The sequence below is a fragment of the Lonchura striata genome, chromosome 27 (genome assembly GCF_050655825.1).
Source record: "Lonchura striata isolate lonStrDom1 chromosome 27, ASM5065582v1, whole genome shotgun sequence".
Lineage (NCBI taxonomy): Eukaryota > Metazoa > Chordata > Aves > Passeriformes > Estrildidae > Lonchura > Lonchura striata.
The window spans coordinates 11,520,167-11,546,317 of NC_140729.1; the positions used below are offsets into that span (position 1 = coordinate 11,520,167).

The 26,151-nt window shown below is 62.1% G+C and overlaps 3 protein-coding genes across 9 annotated transcripts; 1 reads left to right on the top strand and 2 right to left on the bottom strand.

The window, feature by feature from the left end:
* Position 1: 1 nt before the first annotated feature.
* FTSJ3 (FtsJ RNA 2'-O-methyltransferase 3) lies at positions 2-7,745 on the bottom strand. 4 transcript variants are annotated; one of them, XM_085562138.1, is made up of 23 exons: positions 7,685-7,745; positions 7,481-7,546; positions 6,464-6,590; positions 6,279-6,384; positions 6,083-6,129; positions 5,862-5,941; positions 5,663-5,762; positions 5,213-5,407; positions 4,835-4,950; positions 4,201-4,305; positions 4,024-4,124; positions 3,867-3,947; positions 3,604-3,756; positions 3,226-3,361; positions 2,952-3,148; positions 2,724-2,853; positions 2,484-2,577; positions 2,037-2,187; positions 1,872-1,948; positions 1,565-1,661; positions 1,289-1,472; positions 1,025-1,119; positions 2-834 (listed from the first exon to the last, which is right to left on the bottom strand). In XM_085562138.1, exons 3-23 carry the CDS (start codon positions 6,528-6,530, stop codon positions 645-647), a joined length of 2,502 nt encoding a protein of 833 aa, XP_085418264.1. In that variant the 5' UTR covers positions 6,531-6,590; positions 7,481-7,546; positions 7,685-7,745; the 3' UTR covers positions 2-644. The 4 variants fall into 4 exon arrangements, with proteins under 4 accessions (XP_085418264.1, XP_077644378.1, XP_085418265.1 ...); XM_077788252.2 differs by having other exon boundaries at positions 7,454-7,546; XM_085562139.1 differs by lacking the exon at positions 7,481-7,546 and having other exon boundaries at positions 7,615-7,745.
* Positions 7,746-7,809: 64 nt separating this feature from the next.
* On the top strand, positions 7,810-11,639 carry PSMC5 (proteasome 26S subunit, ATPase 5). Of its 3 annotated transcripts, none has more exons than XM_085562143.1 (13): positions 7,810-7,867; positions 8,313-8,384; positions 8,864-8,933; positions 9,057-9,154; positions 9,397-9,453; positions 9,525-9,755; positions 9,844-9,970; positions 10,047-10,237; positions 10,314-10,412; positions 10,508-10,618; positions 10,693-10,779; positions 11,006-11,061; positions 11,390-11,639. In XM_085562143.1, the coding sequence occupies exons 1-12, from the start codon at positions 7,829-7,831 to the stop codon at positions 11,057-11,059; spliced, it is 1,236 nt and encodes a 411-aa protein (XP_085418269.1). In that variant the 5' UTR covers positions 7,810-7,828; the 3' UTR covers positions 11,060-11,061; positions 11,390-11,639. The 3 variants fall into 3 exon arrangements, with proteins under 3 accessions (XP_085418269.1, XP_021402632.1, XP_085418270.1); XM_021546957.4 differs by having other exon boundaries at positions 11,535-11,639; XM_085562144.1 differs by having other exon boundaries at positions 11,540-11,639.
* SMARCD2 (SWI/SNF related BAF chromatin remodeling complex subunit D2) lies at positions 11,193-26,148 on the bottom strand. 2 transcript variants are annotated; one of them, XM_021546955.4, is made up of 13 exons: positions 25,913-26,148; positions 19,287-19,474; positions 16,848-16,890; positions 16,266-16,388; positions 15,812-15,931; positions 15,206-15,301; positions 14,256-14,357; positions 13,642-13,803; positions 13,357-13,454; positions 12,874-13,009; positions 12,674-12,796; positions 12,235-12,336; positions 11,193-12,136 (listed from the first exon to the last, which is right to left on the bottom strand). In XM_021546955.4, exons 1-13 carry the CDS (start codon positions 26,066-26,068, stop codon positions 12,083-12,085), a joined length of 1,503 nt encoding a protein of 500 aa, XP_021402630.2. In that variant the 5' UTR covers positions 26,069-26,148; the 3' UTR covers positions 11,193-12,082. The 2 variants fall into 2 exon arrangements, with proteins under 2 accessions (XP_021402630.2, XP_021402631.2); XM_021546956.4 differs by having other exon boundaries at positions 19,287-19,471; positions 25,913-26,147.
* Positions 26,149-26,151: the final 3 nt, after the last annotated feature.

Sequence of the window (26,151 nt, forward strand, 5' to 3'; positions counted from 1 at the left end):
CTTCTTTAAGCTTGGTCTTTCTTTTCCTTGAGGGTCCCACCCCAGAATGGGGTGTGGACAGGGTGGCTGCTGTGGCTTGGGGCAGCAGATAAAGGTCAGGAAAGTCAATCCCTGTCAGACAAAGCTGGGTAGACTCTTGAGGCATGAGCAGAACACACCCAGCAGTGCCCTCTCTGCCTGTGATATGCCACAAGGGGACATGGCAGTGCCAGCACGGGTCCCTCACCTCACCCAGGTGCGTGACACAGCCCTGGGCAGCCTCAGATGGGTTAAACTCTACTGTCCTGAGCAGCTGCTCCAGGCAGAGACACCAAATCTGGCCCAGGGGTGTCCCCCAGAGCCACACCCTCCCTGGGGACAGCTGGGGCTCACTTGATGCTCCTGTGATGTCCCCAGGAGGAGTCACCCAGCAGACCTGGTGACACCTGGAGCTGTGGCCAGGGGCTGGGGCTGCAGCTCTGGGGCCAGATGACCTCCCCTGTGCCCCACGGGAGGGCACAGGGCACTGTCACAGCAAGGCACGACTAAGCAAGGTGTGGCCAAGCCCCACCCTGTCCCCAGGGCTCCTGAGGTGGCAGTGGAGCACAGGAGCCAGCCCTGTGCCCCAAGCCGAGTCCCTAGCTGGGGATGGAGCCTCTCCCACCTCACTTGTGGCGCTTTTTCTTCTGCTCTTTGCGCTTCTGAGCCCTCACGTCCTTCTTGAGGCGGCTGTCGACCACCTTGAACTGGCCCTTGACGCCGGGGGGACGCCGTACCCGGCGTCCCACACCCTTCTTGGCCACCAGGTAGGTGACCTGGCGCTTCTCCTTGGCCAGCCCGGCCTTCTTGTAGATGCTGCAAGAGAAGGACAAAAATCAGAGTGAGTTTGGGCAGGACAACATCGGGTCCCACCCCTCTTCTAGCTGTGCCACCCCTGGATCAGCCTGGCTGGGAACAAAGAGCTGTCCCAGTGGCTGCAGGGACACGGTCCCACCAGCCAGCCCAGCCACAAAGGGATGAGCTGGATCCTGGCTTGGCCACTCACCGGCGCAGCTGGGCCACCTTCTCCCGCTCCGAGATGTCCACGGTGCTCACCACAGCCTCGGCCTTTTTCTTCATCTGCTCCAGCTTCTTCAGCATCTGAGGGACAGCCGGGGGGCACATCGGGTCAGAGGAGGGACAGGGTATCAGAAAAGAATGGGGTATCAGAGCTGGGACAGGGGCATTGGAGAAGGGACAGGGTGGTCAAAGGGGGGCTGAGGCCCTGGGAGAGGAGTCAGGGCACCCCTGGGAGCCCACCCCCACTCACCCTCCGCTTCTTGCGGGCCTTGGCCTCCGCCACCTTCTTGATGGGGCGGGCGTTGATCTCCTTCCAGCGCTGCCGATAGGCCTCGACCGTCTGCTTGTCCACGGGCAGCTGCCGGCGCCGGTGCTGCCGCTCCTCCTCCGTGAACCACTCGGGCAGCTCCCCCTCCTCCTCATTGTAGGAGTACCTGCAGGGGCCCAGGTGACCTGTGAGCAGGACACGGGGCCCCACCACACCTGTCCCTGCCAAGGAGCAAACCCTGCAGCCCCCAGCTGGTACCTGTTGAAGGAGTCGTCGATGAGGTCCCGCCGGGCCTTTTTGGAGGTGGCAATGACAGAGCCTAGGGCCAGGCCCTCTGCATCCAGGACTCTTTTCACTGTGGGACATGGGACAGCTTGGCCTGGCTGCAGCCCAAGAGCCAGGGAGCAGCCCTAGGGAGCATGGTCCATCCTTGTCCCCATCTCCTGTCCCTCCTGAGGGACCTCCAGGTCTGTCCCTGCCCCCATCTCCTGTCCTTCCCGAGGGACCCGCAGGTCTGTCCCTGTCTCCTGTCCCTCCTGAGGGATCCCCAAGGCCCCCCACTCACCTGGGTTCTCAATAGGCACCACCTCAAAGCCACAGGGCTCGACACGGCCCCGCTTCCTCCCCACCGGTGCCAGTGGCCTGTGGAGAGGAGTGGGCAGGGCTGGGGTCCCTCAGCTCTCCAGGACTGTGGAGGTGAAGGGACACCCAGACCGCCCTCAGCCCTCACCTCTCATCTTCACTGCTGCTGTCATCGTCACTGCTCTGCTCCTCCTGAGCTTCACTGGCATCGGGAGCTGCAGCTGCTGTAGGGGTGGGCTCGGCTGGAACCTCCTCCTGGGCCACCTTCTTCTTCTTCTGCCCTTTCTTTGTTGTTTTGTCTGGGAATGGGAAGCACTGGCTGAGACACAGCAAAGGCAGACCCTGCCGCAGATCCTCCTCTAGAGATCCTGCTCATTAACACTGCACTAATGGCAGCTCGTTAGTAACACAGGCTGGGAACACTCTCTGGTCTAGGGGCAGGTCTTCCTGCCCATGGCCAAGCTTGGAATTGAACGCTCTTTGAGCAACTTTCCAACCCAAACCATTCCATGCTGCTGCTCAGGGAGCATCCCCATTGACGCTGGACCCAGTGCCCCACAGGAGACTGTGGGACTGTTCCTCTGTGTCCCCTCACCTCTCTGAGCCTCACGCTGCCTCTCAGCCAACATCTGGGCCTGGCCCAGCTCCAGCTCCTCATCTGCATCATCCTCGATGCCAGCGAAGGCGTCCTGGCATGGGGAACAGTGGGGTCAGCCCCAGGGCCAGCCTGGGGAGGGGCCAGCCCCAGGGAGGGCAGGGTCAGCCTCAGGACAGTCTGGAGAAGCTGCTGGGGCTGAGGCTGCTCCATCATTCCTGTCCCACAAGTGGGACTCACCTTCCCAAACCACAGGCTGGTTTGTCGCTCCTCCAGCACCGACTTCTCCTCCAGGGGCACCAGCAGGGGATTCTCCACATCCTGCCCTTCATCATCATCCTCCTCCTCTTCCTTCTGCTTAAACTTCGCCCTGAGAGCCAGAGCAGCAGGATCAGTGTCCCCAGCCCTGGCTGCGTCCTGGAGCTGCTCCCAGGGCAGCCCCTGCCCAGGAAGCCTCTCCCCTCTCACCTCTTCCCCCTCTGCTCCCGCTGCAGCTTCCGCTGCCGGGCCTCGATCTCCAGCAGCTCCTCCGGGTCCAGGTCGCTGGCCAGGGACACGTCGTCCTCTTCGTCGTGATCCGACACGTAAATGTCATCGTCCCCAGGGCCGTTCTCCAGCAGGGCATCGGCCGAGGCCATGTCCCCGCGGGACAGCTCATCCAGCAGCTGTGACACACCTCAGAGTCACACAGGTGACACAAGTGACAAGCCAGGCCCTGTCTCACCCCGCTGTCCCCACCCACCGGGGTCCTGTGGATGCTCTTCAGGGAGAACATGCTGGTGTCACCATCGTCAGCGATGGACACTCCAGGCAGGTCCATCTGCAGCTCCACACGCTCCCGCTGCTTCCTCTGCTCCTTCAGGATCTTCTTCTTCTTCCTGGAGGAGGCAAAGGAATGAGACCACACTGTCCCCATCACACACAAACACCCCAAAAGCTCAGCCCCTGCCACAGCACTGCCAACCCCTTGTGAGGGGTCCCCAGTGCTGGGTCAGCCTGGAACACCTGCTTGGAGGAGCAGAGGAGCCCAAGGACCCCAAGCCCCCTCAGCAGAGGGACAGGCTGACACTACCACCCTCTGCCTCCATGACTGCAAGCCTATTTCTCTTCTCCTTTCTACCTCTTCAGCTCCGCCAGCTCCTTGGCCTTCATCTCTGCCAAGGCCAGCTCCACCTCCTCTTGCTCCTTCGCCTCTTCAGCAGCTGCAGCTTTCGCCTCCATCTTCTCTTTCTTCTCCTCCTCCCTGCCCTCTTCCTCCTCACCGGAGCTCAGGCTGCCAAAAGGAAGGAGCTCAGAGAAGCTGTGCTAAGGACAGCCCACCCCAGCCTCCAGCCCGGACACAGCCCACCCCAGCCCGGGGTCAGCCCTGCTCCCTGGCCCTACTTGATATCCAACTCCTTCGCCTGCTCCTTCAGCTTCTTGGCCAGAAACCGCCGCAGCTTTGTCCTCCAGTTGAGCAGGGCCCTGGGTGGGGTGGCAGCTGTTAGGGACAGCCAGCAGGGCCAGCTGGGGGTGTGGCTGTCCCAGTGTCCCCCAGCACCTGAGCTCCTTGCGGCCCAGCACTCGGATGTCCCTGCAGCACTGGCGCAGCTCCTCCGTGGTGGAGCTGTGATTCTCCAGTTCCCCATCCCCCAGAGTGATCTAGCACAAGAAAAGTGATTTAAATTTGAATCCCAGCCTCCCCTCCACAGGACAGAGAGTCCTTCCATGCAGTCACCTCGTTGGCCTTGGAGAGGAAGTCCACAGGGTTGGGAGCCTTGAGGAAGTCCATGAGAGTGAAGCGGTGGTACAGGGTGGTGTCACCCTCAGCGTAGCCTTCAGCCTGGGGGGAAAAGGGGCTGTGGCAGCCAGGGCAGGGTACAGGCATACAGGCAGATACCACCAGCCCTGAATGTGGATGGGGTCACCTAAATTGTGCCTTGCTGCAGTGGCCACGTAAGTTTTCCTGTGGCTTGTTCTCGGGTATTTCAGAAATTGTTTCCCACCTCAGCCTGAGCTAGAAGTCGCCAGCCCCAGCCCAGCAGCAGCTCCCAGCCCCACCTCAGACACCAGAGCTGACAATGGCAGGTTTGTGTCAGCTCCATGCTCAGCTAAGACCACCTGGCACAGACTGACTGTCCTAAATCCACCTCAGAGGCACAAACCTGGTGCTCAACCCCTGTAGGGTTTAACTCACCCAGCTCCAGCCTCACAGTCACCACTTCAGCACTTCAGTGACTTTAGGGCTCCAAACCTCCCCCAATCTGGTTTTTCCAACAATTTCCCTCCCAAAATCTTGCATTCTCCTGAATAATCCTAATTCTCACAACCTCTTCAGGCCCAGTCCCCTTTATATCTGGCCTTGCTCATACCTTGGGCTTCTTTTTGCTGACCAGCTCACTGACAGACTTGGTGGCAACCTCCACATCCTTAAAGGCGTATTTGGGGTCAAAAAACTTGCTGTCAATTTTGTCTGGAGCCTGATAACCTGGGATGAAGAGATGAGAGCCATGAGAAACATTCCTCTGGGACAGAGGGATCAGAGCCAGCCAGAATGAAGGAATCAGAACCACTCCTGCTGGAATGGAGGAATCAGAGCTACTTCTCTGGGGAGAGGGCTCAGAGCCATTCCACTGTCCCAGGAGAAATCAGATCCATCAAAAACATTCCTCCTGGGATGGAGTAATTACAGCCAACAGCATATTCCCCCAGCCCCACCCCAGCCACTCCAGATGCCCCTGGATGCTCACCCTGGCACACCACAAAGATCTCGGCAGACTCGTTGCGGGAGGCCTGGGGCTTGGTGGCCTGGACCTTCTGGAAGAACTGCTGGAAGATCCACAGCAGGGACTGGTAATCCCGGGAGCGGAAAACCTTGGTGATGAACCAGCCACCCTTGCACAGGAACTCACAGGCCAACTTCAGGGCCATGAGGGTCAGGTTGGCTGCAGCAGGAGAGAGCAGGGAGTGAGGGAATGACCCTTCCCTGGGAGGGTGGAGACAGGCTGGAATGGGTTTCCCAGAGAAGCCGTGGCTGCCCCATCCCAAAGGCCTGGCTGGATGGGGCTTGGAGCACCCTGTGACAGGGGAAGATGTCCCAGCACGGGGCTGGAGCTGGCACTGAATGGGCTTTAAGGTCCCTCCCAACCCACAGCAGCCTAGGACCCTGTAAGGGCAGTGAGCTGTCCCAGTGTCCCCACCCTGTGAGTAGGCGTCGTGCACCCAGCTGGCTCCCACGTTGGGCGCTCCATCGTTCAGCACCACGTCCACCTTCCACGTCTGCAGCTCCTTGCGCAGGGCCTGTGGGACAGGGACACACATTCGTCCCTCTCTGAGGACCCCAGCCCATCCCCTGTGACCCCCCTGCCACCAAGGGCACCTGCAGCCCCAGGCCAGTACCTGGCGGCACTTCTCGGTGGTGATGTCCTCCTGCAGCGTCACCACGTTGGGAATGGGCTTGATAGGCACCAAGTCCACCCCTGTTGAAGAAACACAGCAAATCCCCTCAAAAGGGACCCAGCCCATGCCAAGTGGCTTCCCCACCCAGCCCCTCCTCCTCCCTGGACGCCCTTTGTCACACCCAGGGACTGTCCCAGCTGTGGGGACAGATCAGTGCTCACCGATGATCAGGCTGGACACCGGCATGAACTTGGAAGCCACCTGAAGCCTGGGAAGCACAGAGAGGAGCAAAGCTGCAGCAGCAGCCCAGGGGAGCTCAGCCAGGACTGCGCTCCCAGGGCTCGGTGTGCAGCACAGGGGTCCCACAGCACAGACCCCCGGCGGCTGGTGGCACTGGGGGTGGCTGTCCCCACTCACCAGCCGCCGGGAGCCGCACACAGGTCCAGCAAGGCCCGGGCCTTCTGCAGGAACTGGAACTTCCGATTGAGCTGCAGCAGCTTGAAGGAGGAGCGGGAGCGGAAGCCTGGGGGACAGCAGGAGGGTGGTTCTGGGGGTGCCCGGGACCACAGCCCCCTGCCCCCGGCACTGGGCTCGGCCCTCACCCGTCTCCTTGGCCAGGTGGTAGAACTTGTCCCGCCGGCTCTTGCCCAGTTTGCTTTTCTTGCCCATGGTGGAGGTGGGGAGGCCCCTTGGGGGGGCTGGGATGTGCTGCCAGCCAAGGGCTCAAGCCTGGGGGGGAAACGGGGCTGAGGGGTGGCCTGGGCCCCCGAGGCACTCGAGGCACTGCAGGGGAGACCGGCCTCCGTCGCTGCCCCCTGAGTCCCTCCAGCTCTCTCCCTGCCTTACCCCTCCCAGTGCCCCTCCGGTTCCTCCCTCACTGCCCTCCCAGGGCCCCCCAGCGCCCCCTCACTGCTCCCGGCCCTGCCCCTCAGGCCCAGCCGAGGCACGTTTCGGCCCCGTTGTCCCCCTGAGGCCTCGGATCACCCGAGCTCCACACCCCTCGCCCTGACAGCCCCGAACCCCCTCTCCCAGCCCAAGCCACCGCCCCCAGACACTGACCCGACCCAGACCCAGGCCCCGATCCAACCCCAGGCCCCGACCCAGACCCAAACCCAGACCCCGGTCCAGATCCCGATCCCGGTCCAGACCCAGCCCCAGGCCCAGGCCCCGACCCAGCCCCAGCCCCCGCCCCCGACCCAGACCGCCACCCAGACAGCGATACAGCCCCAGGCCCCGATCCAACCCCAGACCCAGACCCCAATCCCGATCCAGCCCCAGGCCCCGATCCAACCCCAGACCCAGAGCTCGATGCAGCCCCAGGACCCGATGCAGCCCCAGCCCCAGACCTCGATGCAGCCCCAGACCCAGACCCCAACCCAGCCCCAGCCCCAGGCCCCGATCCAGCCCCAGACCCAGACCCCGAGCCAGCACCAGACCCAGACCTCGATCCAGCCCCAGGCCCCGATCCAGCCCCAGCCCTCGATCCAGCCCCAGGCCCCGATCCTGATCCAGCCCCAGGCCCCGATCCAGCCCCAGGCCCCGATCCCGACCCTGCTCCTGTTCCTGCTCCCGGTCCCGCCGCGTGCCCGCACCGCCTTCCCGGCGTGCCCTGCGCGAACCCCTCAGCTTCCGCTTCCTCCCGCCCTGGCCGACATTTCAGGAGCGGCGCAGCCCTCCTCCGCAGCCTGCGGGCGGCAGAAGGAGAAGGATAGCGGACAGCTCGGAGGTGCGGGCACAGTACCGGGCCCAGTACCGGGCCCGCTCGGTGATGCGGTCACGGGCCTGTCCTTCCCCTCCGGCGCTTTCCCACACGGACACAGCACCTCTGGCCGCTCCGAGCTGGCAGCGTGGTGCCGACACGAGGGGCCCACACTGCGCATGCGCGCTGGGCCGCCCGCTGTGTTCCCGGAGCCGGAAGTGACGCCACAGGCCGGCGGCGGGGCGCGGCGCCATCTCCGGCGGAGCCGATGCCGGCGGAGAAGATGGCGCTGGACGGGCCCGAGCAGGTGCGGCCGGCCGTGACTGGGCGGGGGAGCAGCGGGGCTGGGGAGGGACGGGGGCGCGTCCTGCTGCCCGAGCGGTGTGCTGCGGCCGCGGCTGCTCGGGCCCGGCAGCGTCGTGACTCGGCGGGTCTCGGGGAAGGCGGCGGAGCCTGAGCGGCGGGACGGGACCGGGACCGGCATCGGGATCGGGATGTGATCGGGACCGGGGTCAGGATCGGATGGGACCGGGCCCGGGGCACTCGCAGGGCGCGGGAGCCGGGGCTGCTGTGGGCAGGACGGGACACGGGGGACCCGGACTCGGCTGGGGGGTGCCGGGCAGGCAGTGCGGGGAGGGGAGGGACACCCGGGAGAGGGGAAGGGGAGCCGGGGCCCGGGCGCGGTGGTGCTGGGCAGTCGGGCCCGGCGGGGCGCGGGGGGTGCCGGCGGTCGCTCAGCTCTGCTGCCCCAGATGGAGATGGATGACGGCAAGGGCGGCTCGGGGCTCCGGCAGTATTACCTGTCCAAGATCGAGGAGCTGCAGGTGAGCACAGCCGCGGGGCACACCGGGCCGCTGTCGGGATGCTGTGGCCGTGTCCCGGCCCCTGTCCCAGCGCTGTGGGCAGGCAGGGCTCTCCCTGGGGCGCTGGGGACACGAGGTGGGGCTGTGCCCTGAGCTGGGGCTGCTGCGCCCTGGCTGAGGGGCTGCTCCTGTCCCAGCTGCCAGAGGGCAGGGATGGGTGGGATATTGAGATGGAATTGTTCCCTGGGAGGGTGGGCAGGCCCTGGCACAGGGTGCCCAGAGCAGCTGTGGTGCCCCCAGAGCCCTGGCAGTGCCTAAGGCCAGGCTGGAGGGGACGTGGAACAGCCTGGGATAGTGGAAGGTGTCCCTGCTATGGCAGGGGTGGGATGAGACAAGCTCTGAAATCTTTTCCAATGCAAACCCTTCTATAATTCCATGCTGGAAGCCATGTGCTGGGTGTGGCTGAGCCCCAGGCCGCTCAGCAAAGCCTTTCCCTTCAGCTCATCGTGAATGAGAAGAGCCAGAACCTGCGGCGGCTGCAGGCGCAGAGGAACGAGCTCAACGCCAAGGGTACGGCCTGGAGCAACTCCTGCTCTCCTGGGCTGGGCCGGGCCTGAGGGCTCTGGGGGCTCTGGGCCTGGGGGTGTGGCAGCCCTCAGGCCCAGGGCTGATGCTGAGCTGTCCCTGCCCCAGTGCGGCTGCTGCGGGAGGAGCTGCAGCTGCTGCAGGAGCAGGGATCCTATGTGGGAGAGGTGGTGAGAGCCATGGACAAGAAGAAGGTGCTGGTCAAGGTACGAGGCTGAGCTGCCCCCAGGTGCCGGGGCTGGGCTGGGGCTGTGGGACAGCTCAGGGATGTGGGGTGGGAGCTCCTTGTGCAGAGGAGCTCTTTGGTTTGGCTCTGCTGGGCCTGGGGCTACCCTGGGTGGCCAGTGGGGTTGGAGCTCCTGGCTCCTGCTCCTCCCAGGCCATGGGGATGTTCCTCAGCAGCGAATTCCCAGGGAAAGAATTCCCGGGGGTCTTTGCTCCTTTACAGGTGCACCCAGAGGGGAAGTTTGTGGTGGATGTGGACAAGAACATTGACATCAATGATGTGAGTGCCCCGGGGCTGTGGGGGTCCCCAGGGCAGGCAGAGACACCTAGCCCCCCGTGCTGTCCCCACAGGTGACCCCGAACTGCCGTGTGGCCCTGCGCAATGACAGCTACACCCTGCACAAGATCCTGCCCAACAAGGTGGACCCGCTTGTGTCCCTCATGATGGTGGAGAAGGTCCCAGACTCCACCTACGAGATGATCGGGGGCCTGGACAAGCAGATCAAGGAGATCAAAGAGGTCATCGAGCTGCCCGTGAAGCACCCAGAGCTCTTCGAGGCACTGGGCATCGCCCAGCCCAAGGCAAGTGGAGGAGCTCGGGGAGCTCTGGGGAGCCCCAGGGCCGCGCCGTGTCCCCCGGCGGGCTCTGAGGGCGGCGTGGCCATTGCAGGGGGTGCTGCTCTACGGCCCCCCCGGCACGGGGAAGACGCTGCTGGCCAGGGCCGTGGCCCACCACACCGACTGCACCTTCATCCGCGTGTCGGGCTCCGAGCTGGTGCAGAAGTTCATCGGGGAAGGTAACGGGGCGGGGGTGGCTCCGGGGCTCCTCGGGGCCGGCTGGGCTCGGGGCCAGGCTGAGCCCGCTGCCCGCAGGGGCCCGCATGGTACGGGAGCTGTTTGTGATGGCGCGGGAGCACGCGCCCTCCATCATCTTCATGGACGAGATCGACTCCATCGGCTCTTCCCGCCTGGAGGGCGGCTCTGGCGGCGACAGCGAGGTGCAGCGCACCATGCTCGAGCTCCTCAACCAGCTCGACGGCTTCGAGGCCACCAAGAACATCAAGGTAGAGGGGCCGGCCCTGCCCGGGGTCCTGCCAGCCCCTCGGTGCACAGGGTGGTGACAGCTGTCCCCCTGCACAGGTGATCATGGCCACCAACAGGATTGACATCCTGGACTCTGCCCTGCTGCGCCCCGGCCGCATCGACAGGAAAATTGAGTTCCCCCCTCCCAACGAGGAGGTACCAGAGCCACCCCCAGCTGGCCCTGTCCCTGCTGTCCCTACCCTCCCTGGGAGCCATTCCTGGGCTCCAACCCTCCCTGTGCCCTGCTCCAGGCCCGCCTGGACATCCTCAAGATCCACTCCCGGAAGATGAACCTGACCCGGGGCATCAACCTGCGCAAAATCGCGGAGCTGATGCCGGGGGCCTCGGGGGCTGAGGTGAAGGTGAGCTGGGGGCTCTGGGGACAGGGGTGCTGCCAAGGGGGGCACTGGCTGATGTTCCCCTCCTGTCCCCTCAGGGTGTGTGCACAGAGGCAGGGATGTATGCACTGAGGGAGAGGAGAGTGCACGTCACACAGGAGGACTTCGAGATGGCCGTGGCCAAGGTGGGTGCCAGGGGAGAGGTGACAGTGGGGGCTGATGGGGGCACACAGTGTCCTGGGTGGCGTTTGCCAGGAGCACAAACAAAGGGGTGTTAATGTGTGAGTGACATGGCAGAGGCTGCTAAACCTTCCCTGTGCAGGGCTGACACTCAGTCTGGGGGTGTTTTTGGGGTAATTAACACCCAATTTGGACGATGAATGTTGGACCCATCCCTGTCCTGTCCCCCAGGTGATGCAGAAGGACAGTGAGAAGAACATGTCTATCAAGAAGCTGTGGAAGTAACGGTGAGGCTGGAGCTGCTCCCTCCCTCGGTGCTGTTAATAAAGAGCTACTGTGGCCAGGCCCGGGCACTGAGCTGGGGACTGGTTTGGGGATGGGGTGGGGGCTGCAGGACACAGCACACACCCCACAGAGCTGCTGCTGTCTGCTTTTATTAGAAAAGATCCAAAATAGACAAAAACTGGTTACACAAGAGGCAGAGCAGGAACCCCTGAGCCCAACCCTGGGAATCTGTAAACGCCCCCCCACCTCAGAGCCTGCAGGGGGGCAAAGGCACTTCAGTGGGGGTGGCAGTGGTGGCACTGCCCCCATGGTCCCCTCCCTCCTCCCCAGTATCTCCAGTTCTTGGTGCGCCTCTGCCCCCAAACCTCGTCAAGACAAGTGGTTAATGATGGAATTATGTAAAACAGTGGGAGTGGGGTAAGGAATAAACTGATTGTCACAAACTGAACCTCAGCTCTTGGTTCCGTATCCCCAGAGCAGCCCGGGGAGCCTCCCTGAGGCCCTGCAGGAGCCCAGTGCAGGAAGAGGAACTCAATCAATATATTAATTAATTAATCAAATACAAACCCACTGTACAAAACGCTGCCTTTTTTTTGTTTTTTCGTGTTTTTTGTTTTTTTTTTTTATATAAAACCTGTTCACAAAAATAGTGCAAAACATCGGGGGGAGCTGGCGTTTGGAATGATGAACTTTGGTTGAAGAGGGGCAGGGCGGGGCCTGCGGGGCTCGGGGTGGGGCTGGCAGCTGCTCCCCACGGGCACGGGCAGCGCTCCCCGGCTCCGGGGGGATTTTGGAACGGGAGGGGAGCGGGGAGCCCGCGGGGCTGCGCGGGGAGGGCGCGATGCAAAGCGGAGGAGGCGCTGCGGGGGCCTGGGGGAGCGGGGACTCCGCTGTGCTCGGCCCGAGGAGCCCCGGGGAGCTCCCGTCCCTCCAGGCACATCGGGTCTGTGCAAGTGCTGTGGCTTCCAGTCGGTACCGTGCGGCTCGGGCAGCGCGGCGGGAGCGCCGCCGGGCCCGCCCGCCTTAGGTGAGGCGGATCCCGAGCACTTGTTCCAGTTCCTGCCGGCGCTGCTGCACCTGGGGGCACCGCGGCGGTCAGCGAGGGACAGGGCACGCTGCCCGGGCTCCCAGGGCTCTGCCACAGCCATCCCAACTCCGTGCCCACCCCAGCTCACCTTGGCAAAGATGTGTCTGCCCACGGCCTCCTGCGCCCAGGGCTGTTGGTAGAATTCGGCCCGCCGCTCCTCCTCGGGGTTCCCGATCACATCCGTGATGATCTGACCCAACGGGGAGGGGGCACCATGGTGAGGGATGCAGAGGGACCCAGACCCCTCTGTGAGCTCCAGGAGGGACCCAGACCCCTCCCAGCCCCCCACTCTGCCCAGCCCCAGGGCTTCAGAATCATGGAATTGTTAGGGTTGGGAAGAGACCTTCAACCCTTACCCCAAACCACTGAGCCATGTCCCCAAGGGCTACATCCATGGTTCTGAACCCCTCCAAGGATGGGGACTCCACCACTGCCCTCAGCAGCTGTGCCAGTGCTGACAACCCCTTCCAGGAAGAAACTTTTCCCAATACCCAACCTAAACCTCCCTAGCAATTGTTCCCCTGTACCTTGAGGTCCCTCCTCTGGGATTTGATCCATTCCTGGATGAAATCCTGGGGGTTGTTGCTGAAGCTCAGCATGAAATCCCTCTGTGTCTTCAGCTGGTTGATGGACTCGATGGTCTCATGGATCTAGGCAGGTGACAGGGGTCAGAGGAGCTCTGCTCCCCCCCAGGACACGGCTGCCCCCCGGCAGTGTCCCCTCCCACCTTGGCATCCAGGGAGGCAATTTCCTGCTGGTTGGTGGTGGAGGCCAGGAAATTGCTCATCTGGGCTTTGAGGGGATCGTCCACCTCCACGTCGATGTCATAGCAGGCCGTCTTCTTCTGGTCATTGGGATCCACACTGGGGGAATGGGGTTGGGGGGACCTGCTGAGCCCCCACCTGGCTGGGGGTGCATGGACCCACAACAACAACACCAGTGCCCCAAGAAGCCTCGAATTTGGTGGTTCTTCCCCTCCCAGGTGACTTGTGCTGGTCCTTCAGGATGGAGACCTCAAAGTGGGCCCAGCCCAGGGAGCGCCCCAGCCCTGGGGACACTGCTTGGCTCAGTCCCCACCCCACTGAGCCCCCCCCAGTCCCGGGGACACTCCCCATCCCATGGAGCCCCTTCAGCCCTGGAACCATTGCCCACCTTGCCCACCCAGTGTCCACCCAGAGCCCCTCAGGGCCGTGCCCATGCTGTGCCCCACCTGATGGTGTGGTTGATGATGATGGGGTCCGGGTGCTGCAGGAGCCCTGCCAGCTTCATGGGGATCTCGGAGAAGCGCATGCGGACACAGTTGAAGATCTAGGGGGTGAAGCAGAGCCTTTGGCACCCATGGCAGGGTCTCCCCTCACCTGTGCAGCCAGGTGGGGCATCCCCAAGCTGCTGGTGCAAGCCAGAGCCCAGGGAAGGGCACAACCAGAGCCTGGAAGGGCTGTGGGAGCTGGTGAGAGGCTTTTCCCAGCTGGATGAGGTGGGAATGTGCAGGTACCTGGCGGAAGTAGCGGTTGCAGTTGATGAACTCCTTCTCGTGGCTGTCCTGCAGTTTGTTGTGTTTGATGTAGAGCCACAGGGCCTGCATGATGCTGGCCCTGGTCTGGGTGTGCACCCCCAGCAGCCGGGCCAGCCGTGGGTCCAGCTTGTACTGGGGGGGCTGTGGGGACAGCGGGGGTCAGCCATGGGAGCAGCCAGGCCGGAAAACCCCCCCAGAGCAGAGCCCAGCTTGACCCACCCCTGTCCTGTCCCCAGCCCAGAGCACCGAGCGCTCCTGGGACACCTGGAGGGATGGGGACTCCAGCACTCTGGGCAGCTTGTCCCAGTTTTTAACTTCCTTTCCCAGAGCTCCCTGTGCACCTTTCGATCCCTGCATGCCCCAAATCCTCATCCAAGGCCCTGTCCCAGTTTTTAACTACCTTTCCACACAGGAATTCCTCCTGCTGCCCAAAGGAGAGGGAGAGGGGGGTCTCTGGAGTCCCCCACAGCCCCTGTGTCACTGCAGGTCCATGCCTGGAGCTCCCCGTGCTCCTTTCAATCCCTACATGCCCAAACCCTCATCTGAAGCCCCGTCCCAGCCCACCCCCACCCCTGGGTGGCCCCAGGCCGTACCTGGTGGTCCAACATGAGCAGCAGGGTGCACTTCACATTGACATCCCCGGGACGCTTCACCTGGAAGCCGTCGGTCTCCTGGGTCGTGGGCATCCGGTGCCACTGCGAGGGACAACGGGGACACTGCTGAGAACAGGGCCTTGGAACCAGCCCTGCCAGCAGGGCTTGTGTCTGCAGAGCTGGGCTGGGGCTCTGCGCTGGCACAGCCACCCAGCCTGGGGCACCCCTGGCAGCTCCTGATCCCAGGGGTCAGCTCAGAGCTCTCCCGCTCCATCCGATCCCGGGCTGTGCTCCAGCCCTGGGATGGACTGGGGCAGTTCCAGCCCCGAGTGCTTGGGGTGCAGGGCTCCCACAGCTCCCAGATCAATCCTGCAGGAATGTGCATTAGAGCTGCTCCCAGCTTCCCCTGGAAGGGGATTCAGCCTCTCCACAGAATCTCCCAGGGCAAAAACATAAGCTGGGTGCAGGGAGAGCTCCAAGCAGGAGCACCCAAAAAAGGTCTGAGCCCTCTGCCAGGCATGGCTTAAACCCCCAAGGACCCTCCAGCTCAGTGACAGGCAGGAGGGCAAACCCCTCTTCCCACAGGGCATGGGGGTGAGCCTCCTGTGGGATCAGCACCCCGTGGGGACCCTCTGTGCCAGGCTGGGGGGCAGCTAAGCTGCCTCTGGGGCCACATCCCTTCCCCACACCCCACAGCTCCAGCGGTGCCTCAGGACCTGGGCTGTGAGGGCTCGGAGCCGAGCTCTGCCAGGGGAGAAAAGGCATCCCCAAAGCTGACCTGGGAAAGCACGAGTGTGGTCCCCATGGAGGGCCTGGCACTGCCCCCAGCCCCAAAAACCTGCTCAGGCCCCTCTCCCAGCAGGACAGGCCCCGGCCTGGGAGCCGAGCATCCAGAGGGGGAGCAGCAGGGCTGTGCCCCCATTCCCCTCTGGGATCCCCTCCCACCTCACCTCCACCAGGTGATTGTCCGGCCCGTAGAGCTCCTTGTCCAGCTCGATCACGAGGCTCTTGAAGAAGGAGGAGAACTTCCTCTTCTGCTTGCTGGGCTGCAGACAGGGCAGCAGAGATTCCTGATCCCAAATCCAGCCCCAGACCCCAGAGCAGGGCAGGTGCTGCCCCAGCTGAGCTTTCAGCACAGCACCAGTGTTCCCAGCACCTCCTCATCCCTCCTGGGTGATCCTGATGAACCAGCTCCTCCTCCCACCTCCTCATCCCTCCTGGATGCTCCTCATGGACCAGCTCCTCCTCCCACCATAACTCCTTCCCTCCTGGATCCTGATGGACCAGTGTTCCCACCACCTCCTCATCCATCTTGGATTGTTATGGACCAGTGCTCCTTCTCCCACATCTTCATCCATCCTGGATGATCCTGATGGACCAGCTCCTCCTCCCACCTCCTCATCCCTCCTGGATGCTCCTCATGGACCAGCTCCTCCTCCCACCATAACTCCTTCCCTCCTGGATCCTGACAGACCAGCTCCTCCCTCCCTCCCTCTGGATGCTCCTGATGGACCAGAGCTCCTCCTGCCACCCCTCCAGCCCCACTGGATCCTCACATCCTCCAGCAGTTTCCCCTCCACACGGAGCTCCCAGGAGGCCACACGCTCTCCCCCCTCTCCCTCCTCCTTGGCCGGGGTGAAGGTGTTGGAGATGTAAATCCTGAGCTTCCGCTTTTGCTGTGGAATGGGAACAGATACAGGGATGGATGGAATGAGAGGGGACTGCAGCACCCATCTCCATGCCAGCATGAGAGGAAATGGCCTCAGGGGAATTTTAGCTTGGATATTAGGGAACATTTATCCACAGAAAGGGCTGTAGAACATTGGAAAGGGCTGCCCTGGGCAGAGGTGGAATCCCCCGTCCCTGAAGTGTCCCAGAAAGGTGTGGATATCCCACCTGGGGACACAGCTTAGGGTGATGGCTGGACTGGATGACCTCAGAGGATTTTTCCAACCTTAAGTTTCCCATGATTACATGATTTCCAGCCCCCCTCCCAGTCCCCCAGCTCACTGTCAGGGGTTTCTTGATGGCCTCCTGGATCTCCATCCTCTTCCGAGCAATGGTTTGGTCCAGCTTGCGCTCGAAGGCCAGGAGGTCCATGTAGGCCTGGGATTCTGGGACCAGCTCCCGGATCTGGACACAGGAACGGTCAATCCCAGGGTGCTGGCATGGGCTGGATCCCTCCCACAGCCTCAGCAGCCAGGAGATACCAGGTGACAAGTCCAGCATCCAGCTTTTATTTTAAACCCAGCCTGGAGCCCTGCAAAGCTCTGCCCAAACCATCTGGAGCCTATCGCTGTTCCCAGCAGCATTCCTGCATGGAACGGAACCCTGGAATCTCAAGAGGGACTCTTAGGGACCTCCTGAGATCTCCATCCCACCCCATTCCTGCTCCTTGCCTGCTCAGAGTCCAACCCCGCCCCAACCCTCTCCTGCCGTGCCAGAGGGAGAGACAGAAACATTCCAGGGTGGTTTGGGATTGAACAGAAATTCCCAATGGGCAGGAGGGAACTCGGGGAGATCCTCCCTTTTTGGGGACCCCCATCCCCTGCAGCAGCTCAGCACTGTACCCCAGGCTGAGGTGACACTCACCCTCTGTGGCAGCACCTTGTCAGCCATCTTCCTCCTCTTCACCCTGGGAAACAGGAAAAATTACAGCTCCCAGAGGACACCCTGCTGCCTGCCCACTGGGGATGGACACTGGGAAAGGCTCTTCCCCCAGAGGTGCTGGCACTGCCCAGGCTCCCCAGGGAATGGGCACAGCCCCGAGGCTGCCAGAGCTCCAGGAGGGTTTGGACAGCGCTGCCAGGGGTGCCCAGGGTGGGATGTTGGGGGGTCTGGGCCAGGGGTGGGACTGGGGTCCATTCCTGTTGGATTGCTCTGGGGAATGGTTCTTCCCTCCCCAGAGACCCCTGTAGCTGTGACCTTGTTAGTTTAACCCTTCCTTCCTTTCTTGACCCAACTGGCTCAGAGCCAAGTATCTTTTCCTGAGCAGGACTCTAGATAAGCTCTGCTCTTCCTTCTTCATCCTCTTTCCCTCTTTCTCCCCTGGAATAAAGTCTTGGACCACATCAGGGGTTAGAGCCTCTTTTGGAATCTTTTGCCTTGCCCCTGGAATATCCCCCCCAAAGCCCTCTCAGATCTGGGCTAGTCTGGTAACTCTGGGGAGCTGCGGGAGTGAGGATTTCACATTCCCACTCAGGATACTCCTGGGGGGAAGGTGTTGGATGCTGCAGCCTGACACCAGGGAAGGAAATCCAGGAAATGCTGGAGAAAGCAAAGGTGCTAACAAGGCAAAGGCAGTGCTGCAGCACAGAATTCCCAAATTTCCCCTCTGAAAGCAGCCAGCCCATTCTCCCAGTGCTCCAAACCAAAGGCACTGCCAGGAACTCCCTCAAACCCAGCTCAAACCAAACCCTACTGTGGTGGGGCTGGAATCCTGGGAAAATCCAGCTCGGCTGGATCCAGCCCTGCCCACTGCAGATTCCCATCACCCTGAGCCCATCCCAGTGCCCAGCCAGCTCCTGCTCAGCCTGGGCACAGCAGGGAATGCTCTCCTGCTTTCCTGCCCGGGAGATGGGGCAGGCTCCAGCAGCACAGGGAATTCCTGTTTCTCCAGCTGCACCTGGAGCAGCAGGATCACACGGGAGGGGCCTGGGGGACACTGCAGCTCCAGAAGAACACTCCAGGAGAGGTCACAGCCCTGCTGTGGAGCAATGCCTGCCTCATCCAACCCCCCTGCCCACAGGGTCTGGTCACCCCAGAGCATCTGGAAGCTCCTAATCCCTTGATCTGGCGGCTGGGAGCAGGGAATGCCCAGCCAGGAGCCTGGCTGATCCCTGATCCCAGTCCCCAGTCCTGATGGGATGCTCTGATGTCCCTGTGGGTGCCAGGCTGCTCCCTGTCCCCAGCCCCCAGCTTGCTCCAGCTGTGCAGTGCTGGGATGGCCCAGGAGGGATCAGGAAGCCAATGGAGCTGCCAGGGAAGGGAATGGGACCCGAGCATCCATGAGCACGAAGGGATCCTGCCTGGAGACTCTAGGAGCCAAACAGCCCCCACAGAGAGGGATCAGCAGGGCTGGGAACCAGTGAGGAGCTGCTGGCAGAGACCAAACAAAGAGTCCTGCCTTGACTGCAGCTCCAGGGAGCATCCCTAAAATCTGCCAGGCCCATCCCACACTTCCCTAAAATCTGCCAGGCCCATCCCACACTTCCAGCCACATCTGTGCCTGTCAGAGACATCGGGGACCCCTGAGAGGATGAAGAAGACCCCCAGGAGCTGCTGCTGGGGACCCCACGAGGCTCTCTTGTTCCTGGTGCAGAGGAGAGAGTGAGAGGAAGCTGCAAACTGAGGAATCGCTGCCTCCATCCCAAAACATCCCATTCCCAAGCTCTGGCAGGTGCCAGGCTGGAGGAAAACCCTGCTGGTCCCCTCCTCTGCAGCAGGACAGGAGCTGTGGCTCTCTGCATGATGTGACATGTGAATGGAGTCCTGGAGAGGCTTTGGGGTCTCAAAGACAGTCGAACACTGACTGAACACAGCCCTGGGATCCCCGTCCTGAATGGAATTATATCCATCTTTTTACAGGTCTGTATCTGCAGTGACATCTCACTGATATTAGATATTATTTCTGTTTGTATAGGTATTTCCAGAACAGGGCTCTCCTCTCCTCTGCTCTGGAGAAGTTTCCCAGCAGAAAATCCTGTTGGGAATGAATTATTGTGCCTGCTTTGAACCAAGCAGCTCCTGGCTCAGCTCAGGTGGAAAACAGGAGGTGAAACACAGCCTGGATGCACTGAGAAGCAGGGATGCAGCTCCCTGTCAGCAAGGATTAGTGTGGTAGTGCTGGGAACGTTCAAGGAGCTGATCCCTGGTAGAGTGGAAGGTGCCCTGGGGTGGGACTGGGTGGGCTCTGAGGTCCTTCCTTCCCCCCACCCCCACTCTGTGATGTTCCAAAGTGCAGCCAGCAGGCAGCAAGACCCCCCCATCCTCCCGCGGGGATCCCTCGCGGATGGGACACGCCAGCCTTACCCTCTGCGGGGGGTGGCCATGGGTGGCTGTGCCTGGGGGGTCAGCAGGCGCTTCCTGAAGGGATCCATCATGGCCTGGGGCAGGCCGGGCCGCAGCGGGGTCGCTGCTCCGTACGGGGGGGCTCCCGGGGGTCCCACCTGCAGCCCTGCCATGGGCATCCTGCCCCCGGGGGGCATCCCGGGGCGCTGCTGGACAACAGGACAGCGGTTAGACAGCGCCTGGCCACGCTGCACCCCCGGGAGCCCCCTCCTCCCAAGGGCGCATCCCGGGCCAGCGCAGGGAATGCCAGCAGCAGCTGCAGCAAGAGATGGGAAAGCGGGAACAGGAGAAGCCAAGGAGTGCAGGGAAGCCTGGCCTGGCAGCACTGCAGCCAAAGCCAGGCTGGTGGCCCTGTCCCACCACCCCCAGCTGCAGCAGCACGAGGACACTGCCGGCAATGTCCCCACCCTGGCGACCTCGTGGACTCCTCTCTGGAAAGCAGCACAGGAGGGGGGAGCAGGGCAATCCCACTTCCTCCCCCAGGCAGGAAGGAGGTGAGGGATGGAGGAAGCAGCAGCTCCTCCCTGTCAGCAGCCAGCTCCCGTCCTTCCCCTTCCAGGGACACACACAGGGAATTTGGGAGCCACAACAAAACCCTGAGGGGTCCCAGCCCTGGCAGCCCTTCTGGACCCTCAGACTACTGATTTGGCAGCACCCACTGGTGCCTCAGGTGCCACCAGGTTGTGCCCCCCAGGACCCAGCAGTCACCCCTCCTGCTCCTCCCTGCTCCACCTTGGGGCTGATCCAGCAGCTTCCCAGGATCCTCTGATCCTCAGCTCCCCCTGCCAAGCTGGGAGCTGGGAGAGCCAGCAGAGCAACATTTCTGCCCTGCCGCAGGCTCCTGACATGCCAGGACATCCCCACAGCCCTGCAGGGCAGGGAGCCAAGGAAACACCTCATTCCCTGCACACAGGGATACATCTGGGAGCAAACCCTGGATGCAGGGTTGGGAATATGGGATGCAGCTGGCCTGCCCTCCACAGCTCAGAGCTGTAGCTGGGGTTGGTTTGATGGATCTGCAGCCAAAAAAAACCCTAAAAAACACCCCCACCTCTGTGAAAAGCTGATAGACACAAAGCCAAGAGTTTGAGCTGCCCCTGGTGCCTCTGCCAGCAGCAGATCCCGAGAGGAGGAGTGTTCCAGGCAGGGTCAGGGCAGCAGCAGGGCCCCAGGATTAGCGCTGCACGTGGAAGCTCAAACCCCCAGGCCAGGCTGAGCCCGTTACACAACACACACAACCACAAGGCTCCGGAGCCTTTGAAGCAGCAAGCCCAGAGCCAGGGCTCTGACCCTCCCTTCCCCAGGGCAGGAGGCTCCATTTTCCTGCTCCCAGATGTTCCTCTCCTCCTGCTCAGCCCCATTTGTGCAGCTCCTCGTGACTCTGGGGGCGAGTAGGGCCAGCAGCACCTCTCTCTGCCAAAACCACAAGGCCAGGCCCCAGTTTCTTTGGGTTTATCAAGAAATCCGTTGTGGCAGGGCCGGGTGGATCCACAGCCTGTGAAACACAACAGACCACAGAAAATGTTGGCCTGCAGTTCAGTTCCAGCAGGACTGTGGAACCCCTGTGGAACCCAAACCTGTACTGACACACAGAAAAGCAGAAAAACCCCCAGAAGAGCTGGGAAACTTTTAATTTGAAATTCCTGGGCCCCTGGAGCAGCTGAGTGCAGAGCCCAGGCTGGAAGCAGAGCCTGCATTCCCTGGAGCACCAGGAGCAGGAAAAGGCTCTCAGGGAAACCCTGCCCCGGGTGTTTTTCAGTGCCTGGAAGGCCAGGGAGGTTCCACAGCTCCAGAGACATTCCCTGCCCTGGGAATGCTGTCAGGAGCTTGCTTGGAGCTGACCCAGCCATGCCCAGCTCCTGTCCTTCAGTCAGAGCAGCCCTGAGGTCTCTCCTCCCTCCCTCTGCCACTCCATGGAGCACATTTCAGATCTATCCCTGAAGTGAGAGATTTGGAGGCTTCAGAGAGTCTTTGACAGCTCCACATCCTGGGCAAGGTCTCTTGTGTGTCCAGCTGCTCTTTCCAGGGCTCTACTGAGACAATTCCATTGGCAGGGAGAGGTTCAGCACAAGGATACACAGACTGGTCACACCTTAACTTCACCATCACCTCCCAAACCATCTGACAACCATCAGCCACAGCTCAGCTGCCAGGGAATGACTTCCAGCCCACCAAGGACTCACACTGGATTGCCTGGATGAGCAAAAAGGGGAGGGCAGAACCCTCCACATGGAATTTTCCTCTCAGTTTACTCTCAGGATTTTCAAATTTATAACAGAGAAGGCTCTTGGCTCAACCAGTACCTGGAGCAGACTTGCCCCAAAGACTCCCAATCCCTTCTCACACAAGCCCAGCCTAAAACCTTCAGCTGAGTCAGAAAGCAGCACCACAGCCCCAGGGTGAAGCCTGTCTCCAGCCCCTCTTGGAAAGCCAGGAAATTCCCAGGATGCAGAGGGCTTAAACTCAGGAAATTTGATTAAACCAGCTCCAAGCAGGAGCTCATTCCTGCCCAGCACCCCCAGTCCCTGTGCCACCCCCAGGGCCCGCCCCGTCCCCTCCCCTCAGAGGGGCAGACAAAGGGCAAACCCTGCAAGCTCAGCAGGAGGAACAGCCTGGATCCCATCCAGTGCTCCCTGCAGAGCCTCTGGAAATGGGACAGTGAGCAGCTCGTGTCTGCTCCCTGCCAGGGACGGGGCTGTGCTCGGGGTTCATCCCAGGGCACCACTCAGCCCACGGGCCTGGGGCAGCTCTGCCCGGAACCGGCCCTGGCTGAATCCAGCAGGAGGCTGGCAGGGCTCCTGAGGGATGTTTGCTGGCATGGCAGGAGCCTCTGAGCCTGCCAAAGGCCCCTTCTCGAGGAAGGGCAGCCCAGAAATCAGGGGCTGGTAGCAGGAAGGAGAAGCAATAAATCCCAGGATGGATCTGCAGGAAGAAGCTGGGCTGGAGAGAGAACTTGAGGCAAAGCAGGAATTTTGCAAACAGTTCCAGAGCCTCTTCGTGTCCCTTCCAGGACCCTTCCAGGCTCTTCCCTGCACCTCCCCAGCCAGGGAGGAAGGCAAGGCTCCTCCCCACCGGGTCCTGTCCTGCTCAGGATCCAGCTCTGCACACTGACAGGGAACCAGGCAGCCAGAGCCCACGGCCATCCTCCCCAGGCTCTGCAGCACAGCCTGGCCCAGCACCAAGAGCTCTTCCTGCAAGTTCCTCCCCTCGTGCCCAGGCAGCAGCACTTCCCACCGGGATAGAGAAACAATCCCTGTTCAAACAAGGCTCCAGCTCCACATCAGGCTGGGCTCCAGGAGAGCTCTGCTGCCCAGGGCTTTGCGTGGATTGGGATCATGAGCCCCCTGCACACCCCAGAAGAGTGATTTTCCACTTTGTTCCTCTTTATCTGTGAGCAAATCCCTCTTGGGAGGGTGCCAGGGAGAGCCTGGGCTGGTGCTGGCACAGACCTTCAGCTGGGAGGTGCTGCTGGGATGGAGATGCTGCTGCTGCTGCAAACTCTGCTGCAGCTCCCTGCAAGCCCCCAGATTCCCCACACTTGGAAAAGCTCTGTGTTTGACACAGGAGGAGCTCCAGGAGCCAGATCTCAGCTGTACAGCTGACATGAGGAAGTGGTAAATCAAAGGGAGAAGGGCACAGCACAGGCACAGCCCCCAGCAGACCCAGCACACATCCTGGAATGTCTCCAGCAGCAGCAGAGCTGTCTGGGCTGGACAAACCTGCCCGTCCACAGCCCTGCAGCTGGAGCCCTGAATGTTCCAGGGCAGGGAAAGGAGAGGTCACAGGGACTCAGATCCCACAGGGGCAGGAACAAGGAACAAAGGGAATTTCTGTTCAATCCCAGGCTCCTCCTGGGGAGATGGGCTTGGCACAAACCCTGCCCGTGGTGTTCCTGCAGGGCCAAACTTTCTGGAGGGTTCCCGGGAAGGCGCTGTGGAAGCAGAGGGAGCAGCAGGGCTGGAGGTGTTGCTGTTCCCCCTTCCCTGTCACGTTTCCCAGGAGCAGCAGAGCGTGCTTGGGCTCTGCTCTGCCCTCCTCCCCTGCTCCAAAGGACAGTGTCCATCTGCTTTGGATCAGGCTGGAAGCAGCTCCAGGCTCGGGCTCTGATGAAACCTGACTTGGAAAGCCTCTCCCTGGGGAAGGGTGGGGTTATCCAGCACAAGCAGCCTTATGGAACAGCTCTAGGCCTGGCTGCTGGCCCCTGGCCCCCTCCAAGCCAGTCCCCACCACTGCATGAGCAGGAACACTGTTCTCCCTGCTCCCCAAGGGGTGGATTTCTCCCACACTGCACCCTCTCCAGGCCACTTTCACGTGGCACAACATTCCACACTTCTTCAGCTGCTCCAAGGATTTCTCCATGAAGCCCAACTTCCCTTCCCACTGCCATCTGCCCAGGGACAGGATCACAGAGCTGCTTCCAGGCTTGGGAGTTCTCAGCCTGCAGCAGCCTCCTGGCCAGGGAATCCAGGCTCTGTCTTCCCAACACGTGCCAATAAAATCCATTTAATGGGGACCTAATTCTGCACCAGGGAAGCATCAGCAGGGCCAGAGCGCTGAATTCCAAGGTCTCATCCCACACTGATTCACGCTGCTCCAGGCCACGGTGTTAATCCCAAAACATGGGAAAAACTCTCCTACACCTGAAGCCAGCACCTGAAAAAGCAGGAAGGCTCCTTCCCACTGAACTTCCATGAAACCTGGCTGCTGGGGCTCAGCCTGGGCATCCTGGGGAGAGGGATCAGGGTGGGGGATCTGCCCACACCCCCTACCACGCCTGATGCTCCTGCTCCTGGAAAAGGCCTCTCCTTCCTGCTCCAGGCATGGCACTGGCCCCTGGCTGCTCCAGAAACATCAGCTCCCACCAAAGGAGCCCCCTGGACTCCCTGCCTGGGCTGCCAGGAAATCCCCAGCAGGCACACAAGGATGTCCAAAGGACGAACATATGTTTAATAATCCCGAGATTAGAGCTCCTAAGCCCTCACTGGCCTGGCCTCGGCCTTTTCTGTCTCCTGGTGCCCAAACAACACAGCTCTTCCTAAAACTGGGACAGAACCAAGCCCTGGGGGGATGGCAGAGATGGGAGGGGTTGTTTTCCTCAGCCTGGGAATTGCAAAACAAAGGGCAGACCCGCCTGGATCCTCTCCCGGGCTCAGGGAGAGGCCACTCAACACCAGCCCCGGGGCGGATCCCGCTGTGTGTGTGGGGACATCACCGCGGGGCCAGCACAGCACCGCGGGGCCATCGCCCCCTGCCCCCGACACCTGCTGCCAGCCCAGCCTGGGGAAGCAGCATCTGCCAGCCTGTTTACCCGGCTGCTCCAGCTGGCTCCAGCCTCCCAGCTGGATTTTGCACCCTGCACACGGAAGGTCAGGCAGTGCTCCCGCCTCGAGTTACCAGCGGCTCACACCCGGCCAGCTCAGCTTCCAACACCATTTTCTGGCGTTTTGAAGGCTGCAGGAGGAAGTTGTTTCCTTCTCCTGTGTTAAGGAGCCGGAATTTCCCTGCGCTTGGTTTATTTCCTGAGTTTTAAATCATGCAAATCAGGCACAGCTCTGGAGGAGGCAGCGGCGGCCCAGGAGAATGTGTTGCACAACTGGGCGCCTCCATTTCCAGCCTGCCTCGAAAACTGAGCTTTATATCTGAAAACTCATTCCCGAAATAATCAGCACAAACTTGGGAGTGAACTGAGAAGCCAAGTGTGCAAGGGGGAGCAGGAAAGTGTGTCAGGATATACTTCTAACTGCTGGAATAATAGAGAAATATGCAGTGGTTTGGGTGGGAAGGGACCTTAAATCCACCCCTGCCATGGCAGGGACACCTCCCACTGTCCCAGGCTGCTCCAGCCCTGTCCAGCCTGGCCTTGGGCACTGCCAGGGATCCAGGGGCACCACAGCTGCTCTGGACACCCTGTGCCAGGGCCTGCCCACCCTGCCAGGGAACAATTCCCAATTCCCAATCTCCCATCCATCCCTGCCCAATGGCAGTGGGAGCCATTCCCTGGGTCCTGTCCCTCCAGGCGCTTGTAAACACAGTTCTTACTTCCTGAATTTACTCGTAAAAGATGCCAGGCTGAAAAACGAGTGATTTAATTTCTTTTGGAGGGCTGCTGGTTGTTTGGGTTTACTTTCCCCAACGCTACCGAGCGCCCGCTCTCCTCCCCCACCACTAAGCAAGCCCCGGTCCTTCCGGAGGACACTCCGAGGATACTCCGAGGATACTCCGAGGTTACATCCGCGCACCACGCGCTGCCTCTGCCAGGGCACGAACGCGCTCCCGGCGGCTCCGCGCGGGGCCGGGCCGGGACGGCTGCGGAGGGACCGGCCCGGGCCCCGGCAGCGACCCCGGCCCGGCCCGGCCCGGAGCTCGGAGGGGCCGGGGCCGGGCCCGGCCCAACTTCCCGCGGGCTGGGAGGGCGCAAAGTGTGAGCCGGGACGAGGGAGGAGCCCCGGCTAACGGCGGCGCAGAGCGGCCGCCCCGGGGCTGCCGGGCCCGCTCCGGGCGATGCCGGCCGGGCCCGCCGCCTGCCCCGGGAAGGCCCCGCCGGCCCGCCCGGGCCCCGCCGCCCTCCCGCCGCCCCGGGCTCTCACCTGGTACTGCGCGGCGGCCGGGCCCATGGCGCGGTAGCCCGGGGCGGCGGCGGGCGCGGGGCTGGGGCCGCGCAGCAGGGCGGTGCCGGGCCCCGGGGCCGGCGGGGCGGCGGACGGCGGCAGCGGGCTCAGCGGGAAGGCGCCGCGCCCGGCCATGGCGGGGCCGCAGCGGACGGGACGGGGCGGGGAGGCCCCGGCGGCGGCTCCGAGCGGCGGCGCCGGACCGGGAACAGGACCAG